General features: G+C 32.0%; 2 protein-coding genes across 2 annotated transcripts; both read right to left on the bottom strand.

Moving 5' to 3' along the window:
• Positions 1-1,006: 1,006 nt before the first annotated feature.
• On the bottom strand, positions 1,007-5,172 carry LOC130801583 (uncharacterized protein At2g34160-like). The gene is made up of 5 exons (XM_057665455.1): positions 4,904-5,172; positions 3,280-3,328; positions 1,680-1,742; positions 1,516-1,577; positions 1,007-1,411 (listed from the first exon to the last, which is right to left on the bottom strand). Exons 1-5 carry the CDS (start codon positions 5,039-5,041, stop codon positions 1,319-1,321), a joined length of 405 nt encoding a protein of 134 aa, XP_057521438.1. The 5' UTR covers positions 5,042-5,172; the 3' UTR covers positions 1,007-1,318.
• A 3,285-nt stretch (positions 5,173-8,457) lies between these two features.
• LOC130801357 (cellulose synthase A catalytic subunit 1 [UDP-forming]-like) lies at positions 8,458-17,431 on the bottom strand. Its single transcript, XM_057665200.1, has 14 exons — positions 17,119-17,431; positions 16,210-16,405; positions 15,946-16,124; positions 14,592-14,712; positions 14,303-14,495; positions 13,518-13,784; positions 13,064-13,409; positions 11,931-12,068; positions 11,738-11,863; positions 11,284-11,496; positions 10,923-11,187; positions 10,630-10,826; positions 9,888-10,238; positions 8,458-9,424 (listed from the first exon to the last, which is right to left on the bottom strand). Exons 1-14 carry the CDS (start codon positions 17,200-17,202, stop codon positions 8,837-8,839), a joined length of 3,264 nt encoding a protein of 1,087 aa, XP_057521183.1. The 5' UTR covers positions 17,203-17,431; the 3' UTR covers positions 8,458-8,836.
• Positions 17,432-25,534: the final 8,103 nt, after the last annotated feature.

Below are 25,534 nucleotides of genomic sequence, written 5' to 3'. Positions count from 1 at the left end.
CGTGACTTTAATTTGATGCGGAATAGTGAAATCGACTAAGAAAATTAATTGAGACTCTTTGATAACTTAAATAAAGGGTGAACTTTTAGTTTGATCTTTCATTGCTTAAGTGCATAATATTTTGTACACATGATTAAAAACTTAGAACTACACATATTAAAAATCATCACTACCCAAAAAAAAAAGGAAAAGTAAGTTCGAACCACTCGAATAACGTGTCTGATTATCCGGGTGTCGTTCCTACATCAACAACTTTAGATTCTTCATATTCTAACACACTCCATCAACATTAGTAATCATACATAATACCATTTGGATCCATACTTATCCATATATTGTCAATGATCTAAGACAATAACCAATGGTCTCCAATTTACACTACTCCAATGTATAAATATTTTATTACCAATTTCAACAACATGAATAAAATTATTACCATTTGATTTACATTAAACACCAACTTGACTTCAAAACCATAATATTATCCTTAATTTATGATAAAGACTTTATTTACAGGCTATCATATCAATTGTCTAACCAATCAACTTCATTACAACCATGTCAAACTCTTATCATATTAGTTCCACGTACTTATCCTTGTTTAAATCACTCACAATCCTATTTGCACGCTTATTAATCATATTCAAAAGGACTTTGATCATCACTTCATTTACTATAATGAATGAATACACTGGACTCGTGAAAATGTTCAATCAGATAATTAAAGAGTGAAAATCTTTGTATATTACCATATTAAAACTCATAAAGCTTTATGAAAACCTATTCGCATGAACAAGATCCATGCACATAAGACCAAAATTTATACTATCTTCACCATTAAGAGAAAATACCAGATGCAACCAACTTCTCTAATAATTTCATTATTCATACTTTGTTTTCCGTAATTAATACCTACCATGCAACTCATGAATTGCCCAAAATACGTAATAATTGTCATTAATACTCGATAATACATAAATCAACTCTACTAATTTGTAAAATCATATCATCATTCAAACCACAATCATAACTTTTAATTATAATTAAAAAAACACACATGAGAATGAGTCTTATAACAAGCTAAACAAACTATATATTTACCTATGCACAAGAAAAAAAATAAAAAATAAAAAAAATCACATTTTGCAGTGTAAGAAATCAAATTAAGATGTTTCCTTTTGGTACAAAATTTGAAAGCCTTGCAGTTGCAGACAAATCTGTTAAATAACTTTAAATAACAAAAAACAGGACAACCCCATACAAACCAAGTGAAAAACAGATAAACATTAATTGATTGAAAATCCAAAGTGGAGAGACCTTATGCTTGCTGCTCCTCTCCTTCTGCAGCCTCGGCAGCCGCTGCAGCCATCAACTCGTCAAATTTCTCCGACTTCTCTAGAACAATCTCAATCTACAAAACATTAACTAATTAAACTCCAACTAAAAAGCTCGAATAAGCCTCCAGAAAAAAAAAAAACAATAAAAATCGACTAGAGTATGGCCGAAAGCGAAAACCTTAGCTTTTTGGACAGGACGCCCTCCTGATTCATTGATGTCAACTGTTGAAGTAGCTATTTCTGTCCAGACAGAGAAACCACCAAGTATCAATATTGACTGCAGTTCACATTCACAAGCTAGAACAAAAGTAATAATAGAGGTAAAAAGGCAAAAGAACCAACTTTTCTCAACAGCAAAACCGTTGTTCTTCAAGATCTCAGCAATTGTAACGACAGTTGCAATGGCTGCAGATAAAACATTAAGCACATACGTAACATGAATTATATTTTGGGATAAAAAAGAGATTCATGATATACTAATAAAGAAGGCAGACCGCTAGCGTATAGCCTAGAGCCTCAGAGATGAATGTTTTGAAAACCCAAATGGAATGACATCAAGTACAACAGAACTCAGTAGAAACATAATAATTGAGCGATAAGGTCTAGTATTGTGATATAGATAACACAGCTTGCACAGAAATCCAATGCAAAGTATCACAGACAAACTCATTAAACAAAAACACGAAGAGTAATGCCTAAATTGAAAAGTAGAAAAATAGGATTCCAACAGTGGCAGAAGGAAACAAAAAATCTACAAAATTTCATGAACAGATGTTTAACTCGGGGAACCTATATTCCACTATTTTACAGCTAACTTTATATCAGAACTTCACAAAATCATAGCAACATGTCTGTGTGAGATGAATTGGAGAATACGAGATGAGGGGTACATTAGCTTTTATTTGAATATAAATGGGAAAACAAAAGGGGTGGAAAAACAAACAATTCACATTCCATTATAAGCCAAATTTATCCATAGTTGTAAGGATTTTGTAGGAATAAAACAAGCCCACGTCAGCCACACCTTAATCTTCATACCTTCCCTTTCCTTCCACCGCTGTACCCAGACAACTGTGGAAAATTTTGGAATTTGGAAGCATTAATTATTTTGGTTGAAGCTCCAACAACTGTCAGAAGCTTTATTGCACCAATGCTTTACCTACCATGAGCGCTATACAAAAGACACTACCTAATAGGGGGGCAACCTTGAAAAGGCGGTTAGGAAATGCCCCATTAACAAAGGGTCAAACCCTAAAAAGTCAATCTAACTAGGTAATATAGACAAGATCAGTGTCACATGATTTGGTAATCTCATTGCAAATTATAAATCGAAAAAACAAATTATAATCTGTTTTTGGGCCATTTTGAGCAAATCGCAAATTCGCATGGCGAACTAGAGGAGCTGTCAAACCTGCAGCTAGATGATACCCGTTAAGATTAAGCTACACGTCAAACGACTAGATTGCACCCCTTATTTCACAAGGAAATACATTGTTCAATATACATAAGAATTCTTGCCCAACTAGATGGTATTAAAGCTTATTTCGGTCCATCTTATTAATGAACTTAATGTGAAACATCAAGTTTTAGCACAAATAAATCACACGATCCTAGGACAAAATCAACTTTGAATAGACGCTATGTTAAAGGAAACAGTAATGTTTTCAGCTTATAGTTCAACACACTCAGACAAGAGAAGATTAAGCCTTATCTCTTACACGAGTATCACCTAATTTTCTCATGAATCCAATTTTTTTAGGCTAATAACAATTTCAAAACTAGCAGATTTTTGAAATATAAATCAAACTACAAACGAATCTACCCTCCTTTCTTTCCATTTTGCTCTTAACAAGAGTCAGCAGGCTAAGTAGCACACCACAAGACATAAAATGTATAATGATGGTTCAAACAAACAAAAGAAGTTTAAGTCAGTCGAGAATACCCATTCCAAGAGCGGAAAGCTCCACCTCATTGTACTGTTGCATGTACCTCTACAAAACAGACAACAAAAATTATTTCCGTGATACGGCCCAACTACCATCTCACTAGACACAGAACAAAGTGCACATCGAAATGAGCTCAACTATGATAAACAAAGCATATAACTATCAAGTTTTTTTCCCAAAATACTGCCCCAATAAACCAGAATTCCTAAAATACAGACATCAAAACATAATTTCACATAATATCATCCATATTGGCTAGGAAGCAGATAGAACCATTGAGACCTAATTCATGGTTACAAGCATTGAGATTTTTGGCTGTTTTATACGTAATATGTAATACAGGCCAAATTACCATCTCACTGGACACTGAACAAAATAGGTGCAAGTCTAAATCCTAGCGATCTAATATATGACAAGAGAAATAAAATTGTAGGTTTTAGTGACGTATTATAGATGGGGTCATGTCAAAAAATTAGTAATAAGACAAATTTAGTGAGACGGACTAAAATATACATAGTATATGGGGGCAGAATCAGGGAAGGGAGAGTGTTTTTCATGTCAACATAAAATTACTCAGTAGTATGGTCCAGGAAGTCAAAATTAAAACAATGCTTACAATGTCATTATTGTTGGAGATGGTGACTCAAACTAGAGTCTATCCATGGTTGAAGATGGCAAAACAAGGTTTGGGTTAAAAGGCGTTACAAGTTTTTGGGCGGTTACTTTATTTCCCATGATGGTTTGTGGCGGTTACTCCATGTTCCCATGATGTTGTGGTGGTTACTTCATGTTTCCATGATGCTTTTTGATGGTTATTTTTAAACTTGATGGCCAAATTTCTTCTTTTTGGGATTTAGTATAAGTGAGACCCTCATTTAGAGCTAGGTTTTCAAGCCACAAATATAACAGAGCCATAGTTTTGTGAGAGAAAAACTTGATTCAAAAACTTGATTCATCTTTGTATTTTACAGTGAAATTATTCGTTTTCGGTGTCGGTAGGTGTAGCTATTACATTAATAATGAACTACGTTAAATCTCGAGTGTTATTTCTTATTGTTTGCATTAAATTTCCTATTGTTTCGTCTTTGCTTTCGCTGTCACACAACAATTATTACCGGTTATAGTTATCAATTGTTACATTGAGATAATAAGATTCCGAATTGTGATTAACGTACAACATTAAGATAAACTCCAAAAAGAACAAACCTTTAATTCATCTTACTTAATCAAAAAATTTTCATCACTTACAAAATCAGTTCCCCACAGGCCCACATTACAGAATTTAATCTCAGACGAAAGATTCAAACTTTCCAGAGTAATAATAATAATTATACCTAAACACGATATCCTGCCGGTTTTTACCCCACTTGCTAATCTGGGTAATATTTAATAATACAGACCAACATTTTCCAAACGAATGAACAAAATCCAACAATCCGACAAACCCATAAATTATATTTCTATCAAAAATCGAAAATGCCATCATTTTTCATCAAAATCTCTAAAAAAAAAGAAAAAAAAATACATGCAAAAGAGATAAAAGAACAAAAAATAACCGCAAAAAACACCCATCAACAAAAAGCTTCATAAAAATAGGGAAAAACAAAGAAAAGACATTACCTTGGCAAGATTAACATAAAAAAAGAGGGGTTTTTTAGTGTTGGAGACTTGAATACGATTTTTCTTATTGTTGGAATAGTTGTTATTGGATGAATCTGTGATGTTTAGATTGCTGACTGCTTCTGTAACTTGTTCCATTTTTTGTGTTTGTGTTTCTGATTTTCTTCTTGTTGTGCGTAGACCGACTGTTGTAGAGTTTGTTAAACCCTTGACTACTTCTCTTTCTTCTTTATAATGAGAGAATATTTATGCTCGGCCACCAAGTCTATTTTAAGGTACGGTACCGTTTTGTCTCATGGACTCCCTTATAAGATACGTGTCCTTTTCTCTTTTCCCAAATTGTTGTTATTGACGTTCTTTTCGAGAGATGCGCTATATATATAGGTTAATTAGCCTAATTAACATAAATTATAGAGAAAATAAAAATGTGAATTTCTTAGTTTTATGTCGACTTTTTCAAAGACAGTCTCTCACAAAAATATTTGTTGTTTGTTAAGTTAGGAAACACCAATGCTCATTTACAATTAATATACCCTTAAAAAATACTTCCTCTTTTATTTATGGATAAATTAATTTCAATAATCTAAGATTTTATCCATTTATTATGGATGTAAATAATCTCATTTTTGAATTATTTTCTAATTATCTAACAATTATCATATATTTTCCCATAATATTTCATATTACTAATAATATGCAATAATAGATATGCTGTCAGCAAACTAAGAAAAATGTTGGATTATTCACAACGAACTTAGGGTTGACGTGGGACTATCAGAAAATAATCTAAATATAAAATTACGCAAAACTAACGAGCAAAGTGTTGGATTATTTTACTCATTCACTACGAATAGTCTCACCTTTGGATTATTTTCTAATAATCCAACATTTGCTATGTTTTTTCTTTCAACATACCTAGTGACCTAAAACACCATAGCCTTACCCTCTAAACCACCAAAACCCTACCCCTCCCCTAGTCCACATGTATGCTGGGAGCAAATACATATATTTGAAAATAATCAATAGACAAGATTATTAATAGCGGGTGAGTAAAATTTTGGATTACTTTCGAAAATTTTTCCTTATTAATTACAATTTTTCCTTTATTTTTTTTTATTCTAATTGATTTACCAATGTCAATGAAAAAAAATTATTTAAAACATATATATTGACATGTATTTATCATAGGCCTATTTGGCCGCAAATAGATATTAATTGAAGTTGTTAGCTGAAGCTATTAATTAGTTTAACCTGATAAAGTATTGACTGATAAGTAAGCTTTTAAAAAGATATTTGGTTTAAATTTTGAGATTATTGACTGTTTTATATAGAAAAAAAAGTAGGTCAAATTAAAAGGCCAATGAAAATAAATCTTATACGAGTAGTTTTTAAATTTTGGCTTAAAAAGTAGTTTTTTTAGTTGGCTTATATGTCAGTGAGTAAACCCTTTTATTTGTGTCAAAATCCAAAACTTAACCAGATAATCAATAAAAATATTAATTGCTAAACACCCCAAATTTCAAATAAAATGTTTTACCTATTGATTAGAGAGAATTATCTTTTAAAAGTATTTGGAAGTGTTGGTTTGATCTTTAGTGAATTATGTTAGACAAAAATATAATTATTTGAGATATTGTTATATTTGACCTAATGATAATTTTAATAAATTAAATTTTTTTATTTTTAATTTTTATATCTAACAAGAGATATTAGAGCATGTTTAATAATAAACAATTATTTGGTGTTTTACATTATTTTATGAATATTTATTTATTTCTCTTTCTAACATCAAACATAATACCAGCATCACTTTAACAATAACTTAACTTTCATTCAATAAAAACAACCTTGGGTAGGCTCAATTTTTGTAGAATGAAAAACGTGTAGCTTGTTGACTGCAAACCGATTATGAGATTTACGAGCACGTCAAGGGTGTTGAATTGTATTTGGTAAAATACGGCAGGGCCAGGGGGTGAAGACCCACTATGGAAGAATGAGTAAATCTTTTGAAAGCTTTCATATGGAGAGATCTATAGCTTAGGCATTGCCTCAACGTTATGCATAGAGTGAAAATGTATGTGATGGCATACTAGGGACGCTCATGAACATTTCGGGTAAGACAAAGGATGTCAAGGCCGTGCCAGATTAATGATTGTAAGAGTCTTCGGTCAGAGTTGTGGCCACATGTTAAGGTGAGTAAGAAAAGTATAAGAGAGGAAGAAGGTGGCAATGACAAGGAAAAGGGCAAGGGATACAAAAAGTTATAGGGAAAGAAAATGAGTAAAGATGTTGAAAATAATTATTTGCCTCCAGCTAGGGATGGTTATGGGTCCAGGACCCTACTGGACCCGCCTCAGATCCACCCTTTTTTAAAGGTCTAGGTCTTATTTTTTGAGACCCATCGGATCCAGGTCGGATTTGGATCCAGAAAATATTTGACGGGTCCGAGTCCGGGTCTCAAGGTGCAGACCCAGACTCTAGACCCGCCCCTCAGACCCGGACTCGGACCCTAAACAATTAAATATTTTTTTTTTACTTTTTAGTAATTATTTTGTATTTGAATTTCATGGACTCAAACAAGTGTTTTTAATACGATAATAAGTTGCTTACAAAATTATAAAAAGACTCGCAAAAGGTTCAATTTTGACAATCAAAGAGACTTTGTTTAAGACCTATTAAGGACCCATCAAGGACCTTAGACCCGTCAGATTCGGAGGGAATGGGTCGGGGTTTGAAAATTTTGGACCCTTAGGGTCCTAATCCGGGTTTGGATCTATAAAAAATAAAAGGATCTGGGTCCGAGTCTGGCCAGACCGGCCCCATGACCATCCCTACCTCCAACTTGTTACATGTTGTCCAAGGAAGAGAAAACAGGTCTTTTGTGAGTCTTTTTGTATGGCATTAATTTTCCGTCAAAGTACACATTCGACATAAAAAGATTTAAGTTCCTAAATAATGAGTTGAAGTTGGAAAGCATGAAATCTCACAATAGTCATGATATGATGCAGGTGTTCTTATCAATTGCAATACGTGAGATACTGCCAAAATATGTGAGATATGCTATTACTGGGAGATGTTTGATTTCCAACATGCTATTTAGTTAAGTTTTTGATCCCTTAAAACTTAATGCTCTGGCACTGTCTCCCTTTTGTTAGATGTTAGTAAGAACGAACAAAAGATTTTGACTTTTTTGACCAGTTTCTTTATTTGCTGTTAGTAACAGCGAATATATCTAACGTCAATTTAATATAGAGACGCTTATTATGAGAATTAAAATTATTAAAAGCTTATTTTGGAAATCTTTTGTAATTAGCTTATTCTTTTTAATTTTTCTATAAAAGTATAGAATGGCCCATCAAAACAAGAAAAATTCTGAAAATTATAAATAAATTTAAATTAAAAAAAAATCAAAAAGTAGAGTCCGAGAGTCCATCAGAAAACTATTGTGGCCCTCCTTGGTTAGAATCCTTGATCCGTTCCTGTGTGCTAAACTTCTCTTGATAATTTATCATAATCAAAAAAGTAGACTTATAACACTTAATTCTCTTGATGTACCATACTTGCTAAACTTCTATGTATTATATAATCATAATGGTTCCAAAAGAATAATGGTACATTGTGAGTATTTATCTTTACAAATAATTTATCATAATGTTACATAAATAAACAACAAAATAAGACCATGGTTTCACACCTGACTATACAGGAGAAACATCAAGGGCCGAACAACACCAGTCAACGCGAAGCTGGAGCAATGTGCTGTTAACACCGAGTTCCTAAATTTCGTATGATAAGCTAATAAGCAGCAACATTAAGGAAAATCACTTGACTGTCATATTCCTCTTCATGATACGATGATCAGCATTTGTCTTGGTGTTCATACACAAGGTAAGTAAAAGGTTACCTACACAAACCTCAAAATTTAGCTGTAATCTAACAATTGATGCCGCATAGATTATTGGCAGCAATTTTGTCGGCATCGGAGGTAAAAGGGTTGATCCGAACCCACAGCAAGGAGAAGATGGAAGCGAGAAGAACGGACCAAACAATGACGATAGTAGGAGTCCTATTTTGACGACCCAAAAGACCCTTAAGGAAGGGATACAAGTGGGCAATCACCCAAAATGAGAAGAAAAGTTTACCGAAGAGTGGACCCCAAGATTGGTAACCACTATTAATGGCATACGACACACCCGCCACAACACCGACCAAGTTTACTATCAGGACAGTTGTGGGGGGAATGAGAAGCGATGTCCATTTGAATACATAAAGTTCTGCAAATTCACCGTCTTCATCAGATGCCTTGGAAGTAACAGTAAAGTTGGTGTCAATACCAGCGAGCACCTTCAACAAACCCTGAAAGACAGCAAACAAATGGGCTGAAGTACCACCGATAACCCAAAACTGTTCATTTCTCCACCAATCTTCAATGGAAACTCCACTCCATCGAAGCTCGAGAATACCCGTAGCAGCAATAGACATGAAGAGCAGGATAAACAACATACTAGCAAAGTTGCTTAACTGCAAGAGAACATAAGAAAAATTAGATTCATCACAAGGAAATACAAGCAGGAGATTAATGTTATAAAAGCACGAAATTTTGCCAGGCACCTTGTTCATAAGATTATTTAGTGATCAACTATATCGCTGAACCAAAATTTTACCTTTTGGACCCCTATGAATTGATATAATAATTAGACATAAAACCAAAAAAATGGAGGGGCCATGACATTTTTTACTCAAGTTAATCAACTTTTTTACAATTTTTTTTAAAGACAGTATAAGTATAGTTTAAGTGGGTCTTGGGATTCCAATGCCCCTTTTTGCATCCGCTACCGATGATCAATATGCATTTTCGTCGTTTTATAACAAGAATATTGTGGTGAAAGGATTAATCTTTTAAATGCAAGTGAGCAGCCATTCCAGCAACATTTGAAACGACATTTCTTAATCATTTAGTAACTAAAGGAAAAGGTATACGTACCGTAGGAATAATAAATTTGTTCGTCAGTAGACAGATAGCGGGCAGAATACAATAGGCAATTAGTGGAATAGAGGTCAAGGGATAGACGACGGTGTTGATGTATGCCAATCGTTCCAAGAACCTCAACCTCCCTTTGTAACCATACCATATGGGACAATGTCTACTAAGCATAATCTCAATAGACCCCAAAGCCCATCGAAGCACTTGGTTCAAACGATCAGAAAGATTGAGCGGAGCAGAGCCCTTAAATGCTGGCCTTGGAGGCATGCAGTAGATTGAAATCCATCCACGGGCGTGCATTTTAAACCCAGTTAAAATATCTTCTGTGACAGAACCATAAATCCACCCGATCTGAATAAACAAAGTAACAAACCCATTTACTAAAACTGAGGTGGGGAAAAAACATGCATAATCAAGCAAAATTCAGATAAAAGGAAATTTCTTTCCCTTATAGTATCTAAAATAGTGCAAAAATACGGTTTTAGTCATGAACGCAATAATGGTCACTAAAAGGATTTCGCGGCAAAAGCGGATGATTTTGCAGCAAGTGTGGATGATTTGCGGGTAACAAATAAATCCACATTTCAGTAATGGTAAACTCAAAAACCTTTATGATAAAGTTGCGATACGGTGATTTGGCCTTGTTTTTGCACTACGTTATCAAGGGAACGTAATACGAGGCTGATAAAGGAAGCTTAGTGTCAAGCCCGGAAAAGAAAGATTTAGGTGCTGTATTTCTCACCTCTTTACCCCATTCCGTCTTGTCCTCATATCCACAACTGATTACATGGATGGCTTCTTTCAGCAGAGTGGCAGGATTTGTCGAAGGTGGAATACCACCCATCTCCATAAAGGTGGCTGCAATGAACACCGGTGATTGACCAAATCGCTTCTCTAGTCTCTTTTGAGACATTAGAAGAGACTTCTCATCTTCATAGCCTGTGAAACAATAATAAGAGGATTATTACCTTTTGGGATTACTTTCTTTTACCCCATACCCAAACAAAACTATAAAAGACATGCAAGTAATTTTACCTTCAACAACTTCTTCGATGTCTTCCATATTAAAAATAGGTATGGAAGATTCACTTCTTTGAGGTCCTCTCTTTTTATTCATGTACTTTTTGTTACCATTCTTCCCTTTCTTCCTTGATCCGAAACAACTTTTAACAATAATATTTGGCTCCAAATCTTCTTCAGTTAATACTGGATCATATCCATAGAGTGCTTGCCTGTTGAAACAACATCCCGTACCCACATACACTGGCCCTTGGATACCATCTTGCCCTTTCATATTGATCTGCAGAATACACAGGCAATAAATCGTTCAAGTATATTTATATAATTAGGAATCTAGGATAAGAAGTTTCAAAGCGATAAGCGGAAGGATACATACATCGAAAAACACAATATTTCTGTTAGCATATCGATCGTGAAGATCAATACCATCAAATCTCTGTGGGAACTGAACATAGCAAACTTTCTTCCCGAGAACAGGATCCATCAAGAAACACATGGCTTCTTTAAGACTTTTACTGTTGTTGAAGTAGTGATCACAATCGACATTCAGTAGATATGCTCCATTGGTCAGCACAGCCGAAACGCGGATCTGTAAAATCCAGAAACTTCAAACATCAAGTTCTAATAGTTATCAATGAAAAAAGTAACATACAATCATGCACAAGTGCTCATTCATACACAAAAAAGGTAGATTTTACTAAACACGGTAGTGATATCCATAATGCTTCAAATGAAAATAACAAATCATGAACGAGATAGAATGTGCCAAAAGTTTTGAGCACTGATAAGAAAATAAAGGAACCACAAAAACGTTTGTGGCGCGTACTAACCAAAGCGTTCATGGCACCAGCCTTCTTGTGATGTTGGAATCCAGGTCTCTTCTCACGAGAAACATAAACTAAACGTGGCAGTTCGTTTCCTTCCACATCCAGTCCTCCGCTATGGCCCAAAAACACCTGTAGAGAAAGGTTTATCAGATACTGAAAGCAGCCTAAACCAAATAAGGGAACATCATAAGTTTACCTGAATCATTCCTGGATGGTCTCTTGGGTTATTTCCAGGCCAAGCAGTTCCATCTTCCATCGTCCATCCTTCTTCGGGTACCTTTTGTGCTTTTGCAACAAGGGCATTGATTCGGACCTTAAATTCTTCATACTCCCTCTGCATTGAAAAGGATTAAGTTTGTTATTACTTTTTAGAGGTTCTACCAAGGGTCAATCGTAAACGTCTATGTCATCATTAACAATGGTAAAATTGCATACATCTGCCCTCAAATTCTGCCTAAGTAGAAGCCACTGAATGACATATTGGGATAATAAATTTTGTATTACTCTCTAAAGGCTAAATATTTCATGAATAGGTATAGCCAATTGTCTAACATGAACCATAAACAGACCTCAGAAAATCATTGGGAAGTTTTCCCATATTTATTTTTAAAAAATCGCTTAAGAAACTGAGCTGGGCAATACAAGTGGTCAGTCGACAGCTATGTCTAGGGGTTGAACTTATTCGGATAAAAACTGCAAAACAAACCGATCCAAACCTAACAAGAAATATGGTTTGGACTTTTTATAAATTGATTTCGTTTCAAATTGGAATTTTCAAAACCAAAATATTTTGTTTTCCATTAGGTTTGAGCATACTAAAAAACAAAAACCGAAATTTAAAACCGAATTAAAATGGAAGTTCACTTTTTACATTGAGCTAAACTACTTGTTGAGTGAATCTTGTGCAACTTGACGTGCAAATAGACGATTTTAATAGGTGATACTAACATAAACGAAGAAAATAATCTTATAACAATAATAAACCTTAATTCAATAATTAAAATTTTATTTTTTCATTTCCATTTTTGCAACTATGATTTTAAGTATTTTTGCTTTACAATTTGAGTAATCTAATTTGAGTTGCAGTTTAGATCGTTTGTAGTTGAAAATTTGGTTTGGAATGGTTTGAAACAGTCTAAAACGAATTAATTTGGTTTGGTTCGATTTGTATTGCGGCCCAATTTGGTTTGGTTTGGAATGAGAAATCAAAAATCGAAATAAATTTGGTTTGATTTGGTTTTATAAAAAGATCAAACCGCAAACCGAACTTTCACCCCTGCTTATGTCAAGAGTAATAATATTTCCATTAGTTACAACTTACATACTTACCTTCATTGCTCGGCGTTCCTTGACAAAAGAAGGCTGAATCTTGTCTTTTAAGTAATCAATCTTATGTTGAAAATAGAATTCTGGAGCCCTTGGCTCTATACTAAACTTCTTACAGAACGGCACCCATTTTCTTGCGAACTCAGCAGTCTCAGAAAGAGCCTCAAAGGTCAGCATTGCTGAACCATCATCTGATACATAACAAGAAACTTTGTCGACTGGGTATTCCACCGCAAGAATGGACAAAACTGTATTAGCTGTTATAATAGGTGGCTCTTTCAGCGGGTCCACGGTACTGACAAAGACATCAATAGGAGCTAACTGTGATGGCTCTCCTTCACGGTCATGCCTAACATGTAAATATATTCAAGTTTAGAGCCTCATCCTAATGACCACAATATAACAAACATAACTTACCCAACTGAAAAAGAGTAGAACAATATCAAAGCACACTAACCTGAACGCGAGTCTATCAAGAAACGTCTCACGGTTGATAGGATACCATTTCGGAAATTGATCCAAAATCCATGACATGGCAAACCAAATCTCACAGATGACTGATGTGAGCCACAGAGGATATGCATCTTTCACGGGATGGGTAACACGATATTGCAAGAAGAAGGCCAGAATGATCAGACGGAGGATGATCACAACTCGATAAGGAGTAAGATGTGATGGGGGGATAGGGACGACACGACTCATAGGTTGACGCATATCATCAGCCCTGCAAAAACAGTACTTGATTAGCGTGCAATGTGCAAAACACAAAAGGATTTATGTATGATATGAAATAAAAAAAAAATTATCGTTATTCAATGGTAGGAATCATAATGGAAAATTAGCATAACTTTTGGTCGATAAATCTTTTGACAAGTTTAATGGTCATGTTGGTTATACTTCAATAATCTCGTGTTTTCACAAAATTCATTTTAATGTTATACCATTTGGAGAGATAATATTAAATGGTAATGGAAAATTGCGAAAAAAAATAGTTTATGATAATCCCAATCACCATGGTAATACATGGTACATTTCATAATAAGTTACACAACAAATCATTTCTACCACCATTGAGTAGCAACGACCAATCGGTCCGTAATTGGTTCTTTTATCTTGCTATCCTTGCTCCCTATACCGAAAGGAGAAGAAAATTTGTATACAGCAAACAGAAAAGAAAGTATCCTTGCTCCCTTCAAATGATAAGCATGCATAGTCAGCATAGATTTATATACAAGTGCTCACATTTGGAAATCTTCACCATTGGAGCCAGAGCCTTCCATATCACCGCCCCCTTTTCCTTCGGTATATCGAGTTGCCAAGTGTGGCATGTTTTTCTCCTGCTTGAGTTTCCAGCTTTCAACTCTTTCCTTCCAGTCTACACTACCAAGCCCATAAGAATTCAAGTCCTTCGAAGGGTCTACTATTCTCACGGGAACTGTTGCAACAAAACTAATCCCATAAGCAAAAAAGTACCATAATAAAAAAACAAACACTTTTTGTATCAATAAAACATCATAAATAAACAAATTACCCGGCTGACAAGGATCAATATACGGAAGTGAATGGTTAACACGCTTCTCAGGACCAATAGGACCTGATGTACTTCTCACGGACAGATTGTCAGGTGTGGCACTTGGGATTTCCCCAGACACCTGTATATTAACGACTTTCAATAAGTAAAGAACATCCTAGTTGAAACAAAGAGGTTGTAGGCATAAGATGACCAGCACCACTAGCTCATAAACACTCATAAAACAAATTCAGTATTTCATGTAACACTAAAAGATAAAACCATGGTTATCAGAATCTCAATTCTGATCTACCATTCCACGATTTTACAATCCAAAAATAGGCGACCGATCTGGATTGTAGGTAGGGTCTTAAAGTTGGTAGGATCCATCTCAAGAATTTAGGAGGTAGGAGGTTGGATCATAGCATGATTCCACGATCCCACAATACAACAAGCCGATTCTATAAGGATAGTCCCAATCGTAAAAAAATTATCTTATAATATAGATTTCACTTATATATAGATATATGCAAAATTATTATAACAATATAACTATAAAATTCATGTTTTTCTTCATTTGTAGTTTTAATGATTATTAAAAGTATTATTTTCATAACTTAATAGATGAAGTCAAATAAATTTTGATTTGCACCTTAAAACTTTTTAAAACAAATATAATGTATAATTAGTTACCCTGAGCATATTAAAATGCAAATTTGTAGGATCATACGATCCTACAATCCGATTCAACCGATTTCGATCTTACAGCCTTGGATAAAACTACTTTAAGTAGTTAGGCCAACAAGCGTGAGAATCAACATAAATTTCTTGTATCACTAGACAGCTAAACTTTGATTTGCATGAAATATAGCCCATCAACCTCATCTGCTCAACTGCACTACAACTTCTCATTGATTTAATGATGGCAAATTTTCTTATTTTTAGCAAAGAATAATTATTTTCTTGTTGAATATTACAAGGGAGCTTCTTCAAATTGCTATGTCAATCACACTCTTCATTTTATTTCACATACATTGGATCTTCAACACTCAGACGTGTAGAACAATTCATTTTGGAACAGAATATAGAATTTTTTGGTAATTTAGCAAGCTTAACACTTGGATATGTACACGTGTTTGATATGAGTTCAAGAGTTCGAGAAACATAATCCACATGTAATTAGTTTTAGAAGGATCCTTGTTCAAAAGTTTTGATACAAGATTCTTTCCCAATTACTCCATCTAAAAAAGACCATGGGGAAACCAACCCATAAAACAAGATTAGCTCATAATAAATTTGAAACTTAATTTATGAATAATTTAAAAAAAAAGGAAAGAACAACAAACTTCCGACAAAAAATGCATATTAAACCTACCGCTTGACCATTTGTAAGAAGCGGAATTGGCTGAGATTCATGCCTAGACGATGATGAGAGGTCGGCATCCTCTCCCTGCCATTGACCTTTAGCCTTGCTGGTTCCCCTAGTATAATTGAACTCATTGTCCAAATCATCGACACCATCCTCCTCCTCATCTCCGTCCACGCGAGGACTCCCTGATGCAAAACTAATTATTCATCATGTCCGGCATAAAAGGTAGAACACCAGAAAAGTGAAATAAAGTGTAAAGCAAGAGCAAACCTTTGTGTCTCTTGTATGTAGTCTTGCATTGAGGGCAACACTGGTTTCCATCCTTTCTCTCATACTCGTAACAAGGCCTGCAAACTGGAAATGCACATTCGTTGCAAGCAACAAAGACATCGCCACTCGGAGTCAATCCCACACTATCCCCACAGATCTGACATATCTGACCATCCAAATTCTTCAAAATTTTGGACTGCAAATCCCCACAAGAAGCAGAATTAGATGACCAAAATTACAAAAGTGTATCAAAAACCTCGTATCAATTGACGATAATATAAAATAAATTAATAATATCCTAAAAATTGAAAGGATAAATGAATCTAATTACATCTACATTTAAAATGGCAGAAATACAACCGCACAAGCTAAGAGAATTCAGCAAAAAATTAAATTGCAGTTTGAAAAACATGTATCAAAAATCCCACCCACATTAAAACCTATTAAAACTTATATATGAAGCTTTAAAGTAGCATCCCAAAATAATACTCCTTCACTAATCTAAAATTTGATTAATCATCTTGCTCTGATCCAAAATCAACTCTTGGAAAAAATCAAAATTGTCTTACATGCACACCATTAAAATCCATCAATTCCTATTCAAATTCATGATTTCAGAAATCAGCTAGAGAAATGAACTAAGGTTTAGTTAAAATTGAAGTTCCATAACACCCAACTCACTTAAACCTGTTAGAACTTGAACAGAAGAGCTATAAATTAACACTACAAAATAATACTCATTAATCTCAAATTTGATCAATTTCAGATATCAAAACCTCAGTGAATGTACCAACTAATTCACAACAATTCCAAAAAAAAAATTGAAGCAATAGATCAATACTAGTGATCTTTCTTCTCCAATATGAAGAATCTGAGCAGAGAAATGTAAGCATCAAAAAGACAACTAACCCCACTGTCACTACTATCATGGCGAATCCTAACAAGTTCATTTCTTTTGTAAGATCCAGCAACCATTCCAGCAGTAGCCTCCATTGTTGAGAAGCTTCAATCCTTGTCACGAAATTCAACCCAAAATGTACCAAGCTTTTCTGGGTCTTTACTAATTGTTAGAGATCTGAAATGGGTAGTAGCTCAATCTGTAAAAAACCCAACCAATTCATGGGAATGGGGATATTTCATATCCCCTGTTTCTTCGTCTTCTACTTGTCTCTCTCTCAATAAATACTCTATGAACACACTTTTTCATTTTACGTGAGCAATTTATTCAACACTATATATTATCCTATTTTAAAATTATTTAATCTTGCATGTTTTGATTTGTAATTATGCAAAATCGTCATATTTTTATTTGTTAGTACCCTTTCTCCTTCCCATTATTTTGCACAAATTTCAAAAATAAGACAGCTTTGAACAGTTTTTTATTTTTATTTTAGATATGTTAATTTATTAATTTATCGTTACTAAACTTAATTTTTTTAGCTAGTTTTTTGAGGAACCATTACTTTGAGAGATGTATATGAAGCCCAGCCCAATAAAAATTAATATCTATTTATCGTATTCTTAATGTCTACTTACATTATCCTTAATGCTTACCTACCATATCATTAATGTTTAATTTCAATATCTTAAATGTCTACTTAGATAATATTTAATGTCTACTTATAATATTTTAGAAAATAAATAATGAACCGGCCCATTTAGAGGGTCTCTCAAAGAGACCATCTCTCACAAGAATTTGTAAATTTTTTCACACCTTTACGCCTACTAATCCTACATTACCCCTATTATAATTTTAAAATACTATATTCTTTTTCTTTTATATGTGGTAAAAAGTCAAATGGAATATATAGAATGAATAGGAGGGAGTACTAAAATTGTACTTAAAAATAAAAAATAATGTAAAACAAAAACTGCTCGGAGAGTATAATTTAAAAATTTATGAGTAAACTACTCCCCCTTTCCCTCAAAAACTCATAACCTAAAAGTGTTTAATAAGATACTCAAGTTGATTTTGAAGCATATATTTTGGGTTGGCTAAATTAAATATTGTCTCTTTATTTATTTTTTTCATAATTATAAATTTATTTTTTAAATTTAATTAATATTGAATTAATTATAAAATCAACAAATATTATATCGTCAGATTTATATTAAGAACTCCTTCCTAACCTACCAAAAAATATAGAATAAACTAAATAAAAATTAATATGTTAGAAACAGTGTGTAGTGTATTGGAAAACATAAGCGACTGTCGATAGCAATTGGAGTAGTTCGGGAAAGCAGAAAAATGCCCTGTCGGTGAAGCAGCTTTGATGAACTCACTTTGTCTACTCAAACAATTTGAGAACAATTTTATTTCAGTTGTTTGTTTATGCTTTGGTAGTTAAGTTGCTCAATTGTTTGATTAACAAGTAGCATTGATTTTTTTTTTTTTCTAGCTATTAAGCCGTCTCATATGAAAATTTTAGGTAAAAATTAATAGTCAAATACTTAATGTTATTTAGATAAAATAGATTAAAAAGATAAAAACTAATTACTTATATAAAGCAATATTATTCTTTTTGGCTTAAAGGTAGTTTCTAGCAAGTTTATGTCTGTTATAAATTACTTTTTAACTATTTGACTAAGTCAAAAGTCGTCAACCAATTTCATTTTTTACGTGTGGAGTTTTAATTATTTCATTATTTGGATTTTTGATTGTAATAATGTGTGTGACAAAATTCGTTATTCTCATCATAATACTTAGTATATCCCACACAAAGAATTATTAAGAGGATCTGAGTAGAGTTGGTTGATAACAAATACTCTCGTCAAATAATATAAGGAGGTTGTGGTTAGTGAGACCATCGACCTAAAAAAGACATATAAATAAAAACAAATGGCCCAAAACGGGAAAATATTGACAATAAAGTTTGAAATATTTCCCTAACGATTAAAATTTTCCACATATAGTCGCAAATTAATTTGTTCTCAATAAAACAGCCACGTAAGTTCGGACATTGATTCATCGAATAGCAACATAAACTTGTTGAGATTGTTTATTCACTATTGTCCTCAATATAGAACAACGAGCAATTTTAGCGGTTTATGTTGTTCAGAGTAAAAAATATTCTTATTTGCAGTAAAAATTTGCGACTTTAATTGGATATGTAAAAAAAATTGTATTTTTGTAATAATTAGAATAACTGGGGCATTATATTGGGCAAATTTTCAAATTAAATTTTTTTTTATTAATTTATTTTTGGAAAAAGTGATATTAATAATCAACCTTTCGATCATCCGCTGTGAATAATACCACATTTAGATTATTTTTAATAATCCAAGCTTTGCCCTTAGTTTGCTATTAGCATAACTTTTTATTTTATAATAATTCAACTTTTGACCTTAATTTGCTATTATAAAAAATCTTATGGAAGATAATCTCTTTAAGAGACTTCCTCAAATGGGTCGGCCCAGCTATTAAAATAAAGGTAAAATAATAGTTTTCCTGATTTGAGTTAATTTATTAATTGCCGTTAATTAGATGGGAAACTGTACCCATCATATGAAATGTCTCATTATGAAACATGCCAATTTATATTTCCAACTGCTACTCATTATCAAACCAAAAAACCATTCGAATTTACTGATCTTCCTTTCCCATTTCATACGAAACCCCTCTTCTTCTTCTCGATTATACCATTTTTGCCATTGTTGCTAAGTTCCTGCCATTGTCGAGTTCATCTTTTTCATCAAAAATCCGTCATTTTACTTAGGTATTTGAATTTAAGTTATTTTTACTCAATTTTGTCATTTTACTCAGTTATTTTTGTATTTTATTCGCATTTAGGTTGTTTTATTTCTTGTTTTCATATTAATATTCAATTTGTTATTTTTATTGTAAATGAAAGTTACTCTTGTTTTACTGCATTTAATATGTAATTTTTTTCGATTTAAGTCATGGATGATGAACAAACTTTGGCATTTACCATGGAAAATCCGAAAAGACCCATCTCAAATCAGGAAACGAGCGTTGATGATGATGATGATTCAAGCTCTAAGACTAAACGCAAGAAGGCAAAATTATGCTATATGAAGATGGAAACATATGAAGGATCATAAGTAAATTAGATGTTCATAATACTTTTCGCTTCGTTTTAATGTTGTTATTTTCATGTAAATTAGCTTTAGATTTGTTGTAAATTGACATTGGATCTGATTTAAATTGGCATTAGATATGTTGTTTCCATGTAAATTGGCATTAGATCTGTTGAAAATTTACAACAAATTATGTTTATTATATGATATAAGTTGGGATTAGATTTGATATAAATTGGCATTGATTCTTGTATAAATTGAGATTATGTTTGTTGTATGTTGACATTAAATCTGATATAAGTTGCATGTTTATTGTTTTAAATTTGTATTAGGTCAATGTAAATTGACATTAAATAAATTACAAGTTGATATTAGGACTGATGTAAATTGGCATTTAATATGAGTTAAATTGGGTTTATATTTGTTGTAAATTAGCATTTACTCTGTTGTAAGTTGGGATTATATTTATTATAAGTTGGCATTATATTTTTATACATTAACATTTAATATATAACTAGGCATTAAATCAAGCGTAATTTAGCTTTAAATTGATATACATAAGGCATTAGATCTTGTGTAAAGTTGACATTTAATCTGTTTTAAGTGGGAATTTTTTTTGTTTTAAGTTGAGATTATATAACTTATAAGTTGGCATTACTTTAAACTGAATTGGCATTAAATATACTATAACTTGGTATTAAAACTGATATAAATTGGCATTTATTATGAGTTAAATTGGCATTAAGTTTTTATAAGTTGACATTTAATCTGTTGGATCCATGAATTTTTTTTATGTAAGTTGACATTATATTCCTATGCATTAGATCTAATATAAATTGACTTTAAGTTGATATAAATAGGCATTAGATCTACTATAAATTGAATTTTTTTTTTCTTTTAAAAGTTGGTATTTTATCTAGTTGAGTGGGAGTAAGTTGACATTATATAGCTTATAAGTTGGTATTTGTATGATGTAAGTTGAGATTTAGTATGATATGATTTTACTTAATTTGTTATTTTGTATACAGTGTTGACAGAGCTATATATACCAATTGCAAACCACATCTTTTCTTATGCAATGGTAAAGAAGAAGTTAATCTTACCCCGACACAAATTGGCAATGTGAATGCCATCGGATTTTCAGGATTGTTAAAATTGAAGTGCGGTAAAATTTCAGTTGGCATATACCATTTTTTGTAGCTCATTTTGATCATGTCAACAAAATTCTTAATTTACTAAACAATAATGGGTACGTCATCAACGTGGATGATGTTTTTGATATATTTGGTGAAACAGTCATATTATTAATGAGATTTCATTAGTCGTTTTTAGCACCTAATTTTTTTTTTCGTAATTGTTCATTATTGATTAAAATTTAATTAGTGATGGTAGTAATTTGAAAAATTTCTATGATGATTAGAAACTTGTCAACTCGTAACATAGTTATAAAGTGTAACAAGTAATGTAAACTTTGGAGGTAAAACTTAAAGTTGAGCAACTACCCATAATGTTTCGAGATAATTATAATACTTACCCGAAAATTTTATTTACCCATGTTGAGAATAAATTAAATATTTCATAAACATATACAAGTGATTTTTAAACATGAAGTACAAGTTAGATAACTTGTTACATGTACAACAATTTTTACCCAAATCTTAAACTATCTTAAATAAACCTTTCTTACACCATAATAGACCAAATTGAGGACAAAAAAAATCAGCCCCAAACAGCAGCCCCATATGGCTGTCACCTACCCCTTTTAGCTCTTTGTATACTTACATACTCAAGCAAATTGTTCTATTCGAAACCCCCTTTGTTTTACCCAAAGCTTGTGCATCACTACAAGCATGCAAGAGGCAAATATTAGAAGCAAAAACACTTCATTTTCAGACCATTTTATTCAGCCATAATCCCCAACCAATTGCTCCCAAATTCATCCAAAAACAAACACTAGAATCCTTTAAAGTTTCAACTACTAAAATACCTTCTTTTCTCATCAAATCTTCTTCAAAAACCCATCTAAAACTTCTGAAAATTTATGTTTATAAACTCAAATCTCCCATAAAAATAATCTTCATATTAAGAACTTTCCATAGACACCAAACTTGTACAAATCCACCAAGTATAGAGTAAGTTATGTTCATTTCTTTATTCTAGTTTTTGTTAAAACTTGTTCATGTAAAACGTGTTTTTTACATGAATCTTTCTATAAACTAAGATCATTATAAAATGAGTATTTTATCTCTAAACTAAGAAAATCATCACTTATAAATCTATAAAAATCGGCCATAATAGAAAGTAAGAAGATGTATTTCCACAAACATATAAATTTTGTTACTTAAAGGATTCAAGTAAAATTATGGGATTTAACTAAGTATGTTGCTCAACATAATAAGTATACTCCAAATATGTTAAAATCATCACAAGTATTAGTTTAACAACTCTAACTAGAGAAAGTTAAGTGCATGTTAGAAATTCAAAATTATTATTGATTTTTGGATGAATGCAATATGTTTAGTTGGAAAGTTGGAGTTGAGACTTGAAGGGCAAGGACCCGAAGTTAGAACCACTTCTAAGAACGCGTAGGAGCTTACGTGGGAGCTTACGGAATAATTATATAGGCTTGGAGTCGAGGTATGTCACATGGGGTGATTTTTAAATGATTTAAGAATAAGTTGAGAAAGTTTGTGTATGAACTTGTTTTTAAAAATAAAATTCCCAAAGGGAAGTTCTTAAATCTTGAAAAATGATGTCAAAATGATAAATTTGAGTATGAAATAATTTAGTACATGTATTATTATTTTAGGCATCATGCATGTTGATTTTATAAATTGTTGTATGTTTAAAGGCATGTTTAACACTACTTTGTGAAAGTTATTGTGGTGGAAATGATTATATGAACTTTGAAAATATTTGAAATTCATTTTAAAAGAAATTTCCAATAGCTATATGTTAAGAAATCTCTTGAATACTTTTTGTTGAAATTATTCGTTAAATTGATATTTTAATGGATTTTAAGGTGTTAAATACTCTTATTATATAAAACATGGTATTAGATAAACTCTTCATCATCAAAAATAATTAATAAAAACATATTATAATATCTCCAACAAGATTTGGCCAAAATATATTTAGTTTGGAATTTTTTCATGATTTTTGAATAATCGTTAAATTGTTTAACGGTAAATTGTAAAATGGTAAAATATAAAATAATTACCAAACAAAGACATATGGACTTGAAATTTTTATCACATACTCATATAAATAGTAGGTAAAATTGGTAAAAGTTTGGGAAGGTTTCATTGACATTTAAGGACCTTAATAACTTTTACTCGGTTATTAATAATCGGTAAGTTTGAAAACGGTAAAATATAAAATAAATACTAAATGACATCTTTTGGACATGAAAATTTTATGAGACACTTATATAAAAAGTAGATACATGTTCAAAAATTTATATGGATCTTCGTGACCATATATAGACTTAAATAAATTTTATTCGGTTTATCGGTAAAATAACAATATTAATTATTAAAAATACCCCATATGATTTTTAATGGTTATATAAAATTTTATACCCCTTAAAATAGCTTCTGGAACATCATCTAATTTTTATAATTTTTTTTTCGAACTTAAATAATTTTAAACCTGTTTTATTCTATTTATCGATAAAATTTCTATACAAAATAATAAAACATTATACATGACTTTTATAAGTTCCAATGGCCTAATAAATATGTTATATGACTTCTGGAGCTTTGGTGTAATTTTAAAACTTAACTTATTAATTATTTACTAATTTATCAAATTAATAGAAAATGTTTATCTATTAAAAGGTGTAATATTGTTAATTAAATTTGGGTAAAAATAGACCTATATAAAAAATTTATAATTCTATTAATAACCTACTGCATCATATTATAAAATAAGTTTAAATTTGATGGTTTATAAATTTTACACATTTAAGACACCATTTAAATAACGGTAAATACCTAAATTGTCGAAAATAATTGTAAGATCGTTATAAATTGCATAACCAATTATAATCTGATTGGACAACCTTAAATTCATTTTAAATAAGATATTATAATGACTTGATTAATTTGGGCCTTGTTGGAGAATTAATATGTATTTTGTAAATCAATTATTGATTTTATTACCGGCAAAACTATCTCGTATTTAAGAAAATAGTGTTTTATGAAATCTTCTGTTATAATGATTTTATAGACTTATGAATCATATTCTAGTTGTTTGAATGAATTTCAAAACTCTTTTAAGTTATATTTACTTTAAGAAGGATTGAAACAAAACATTTTAGTGGTTTCCTTGAAAAATCGTATTGAGCTTTAATCACTTTTTGTTACGATGCATTTCCATACATGCTAGTGATGCCCCCAATATAATACAAAGGTTATTTTTGATGATATGATTATGCTAAGCATGTTTTACCCATGTGGGAAATATTATGATTTGATTTTGCTAAGTAGCAAATAAAGTAAGTTTTTCTATGTTGCAAATAAAAGATGTTTATCATATGGAAAAAGTTAATATTTTTGACTTTCAAATGCTATTAAAATTACAAGATATATAGTATATATAAATTTTTTTAGCCTAATGGCCTGTACATATGCCACAGAAAATGTTGTGTGCATGATTAAACGGCTCACCAATGCTGAGCGCGTATTGTTCACAATACCATTGTGTTACACTTGCCGGATATGTTGTGGACGGTAGGCCGACTACCCAACGAGTCACAGGATGACTCACAAAGTACCCATGTAAACTTATGATATGAGTTTGAAATTGATTTGGATCCATTGAGATCTTATGATTTATGATGAAAAATGAAAATTTGAAATGACTATAGAGCCATTGAACTTGGTTTGAATGATAATATGATTTATGAAATGAAAAAGCATATTTCAAAATGAATTTATTCAAATCAAAAAGGTTTTAATAACTTGTTTGACGGACACTAGTGTGTTTACACTCAGCCTTTTTGCTGATACTATGCTTTGTATGTTTTTCCAATGGTTTTGCTTTTAGAGTAAACCCCTATGGCACCTCGACGGAGAATGGATATGCGAGCGGAAGATGAACCCGAGTTGGAGTATAACTCCCATTTTTGTTTAGATCTCTTTATTGTATTTGAGAGACTATTAGTTTAGTTGTTTAGATTTAGACTATTTTAAGGATGTAATTTGAACTTTAGACTTATTTCGATTTGGTTGTAATTTTCCTATATTTTGGACAGTTAAGATTTCCGTTATATTGCTTTGGTTTG

This window comes from Amaranthus tricolor, chromosome 15 (assembly GCF_026212465.1).
Source record: "Amaranthus tricolor cultivar Red isolate AtriRed21 chromosome 15, ASM2621246v1, whole genome shotgun sequence".
In the NCBI taxonomy this organism is placed as follows: Eukaryota; Viridiplantae; Streptophyta; class Magnoliopsida; order Caryophyllales; family Amaranthaceae; genus Amaranthus; species Amaranthus tricolor.
Note: the sequence above shows the minus strand (reverse complement) of the source record. Positions and strands in the feature narration are given on the sequence as shown.

What these genes read in the sequence shown, in the direction of transcription:
- LOC130801357 (XM_057665200.1), bottom strand. Translation starts at nt 17,202, where the DNA reads ATGGAGGCTACTGCTGGAATGGTTGCTGGATCTTACAAAAGAAATGAA. An exon ending in CATCGAAGAAGTTGTTGAAG is followed by an intron (nt 10,827 to 10,922) that starts GTAAAATTACTT and finishes ATTGTTTCACAG; the next exon opens with GCTATGAAGATGAGAAGTCT. An exon ending in ACAAATTTATTATTCCTACG is followed by an intron (nt 9,425 to 9,887) that starts GTACGTATACCT and finishes GTTCTCTTGCAG; the next exon opens with TTAAGCAACTTTGCTAGTAT.
- LOC130801583 (XM_057665455.1), bottom strand. Translation starts at nt 5,041, where the DNA reads ATGGAACAAGTTACAGAAGCAGTCAGCAATCTAAACATCACAGATTCA. An exon ending in TTTATGTTAATCTTGCCAAG is followed by an intron (nt 3,329 to 4,903) that starts GTAATGTCTTTT and finishes TCTGTTTTGTAG; the next exon opens with AGGTACATGCAACAGTACAA. An exon ending in GTCCTGTCCAAAAAGCTAAG is followed by an intron (nt 1,412 to 1,515) that starts GTTTTCGCTTTC and finishes AATGTTTTGTAG; the next exon opens with ATTGAGATTGTTCTAGAGAA.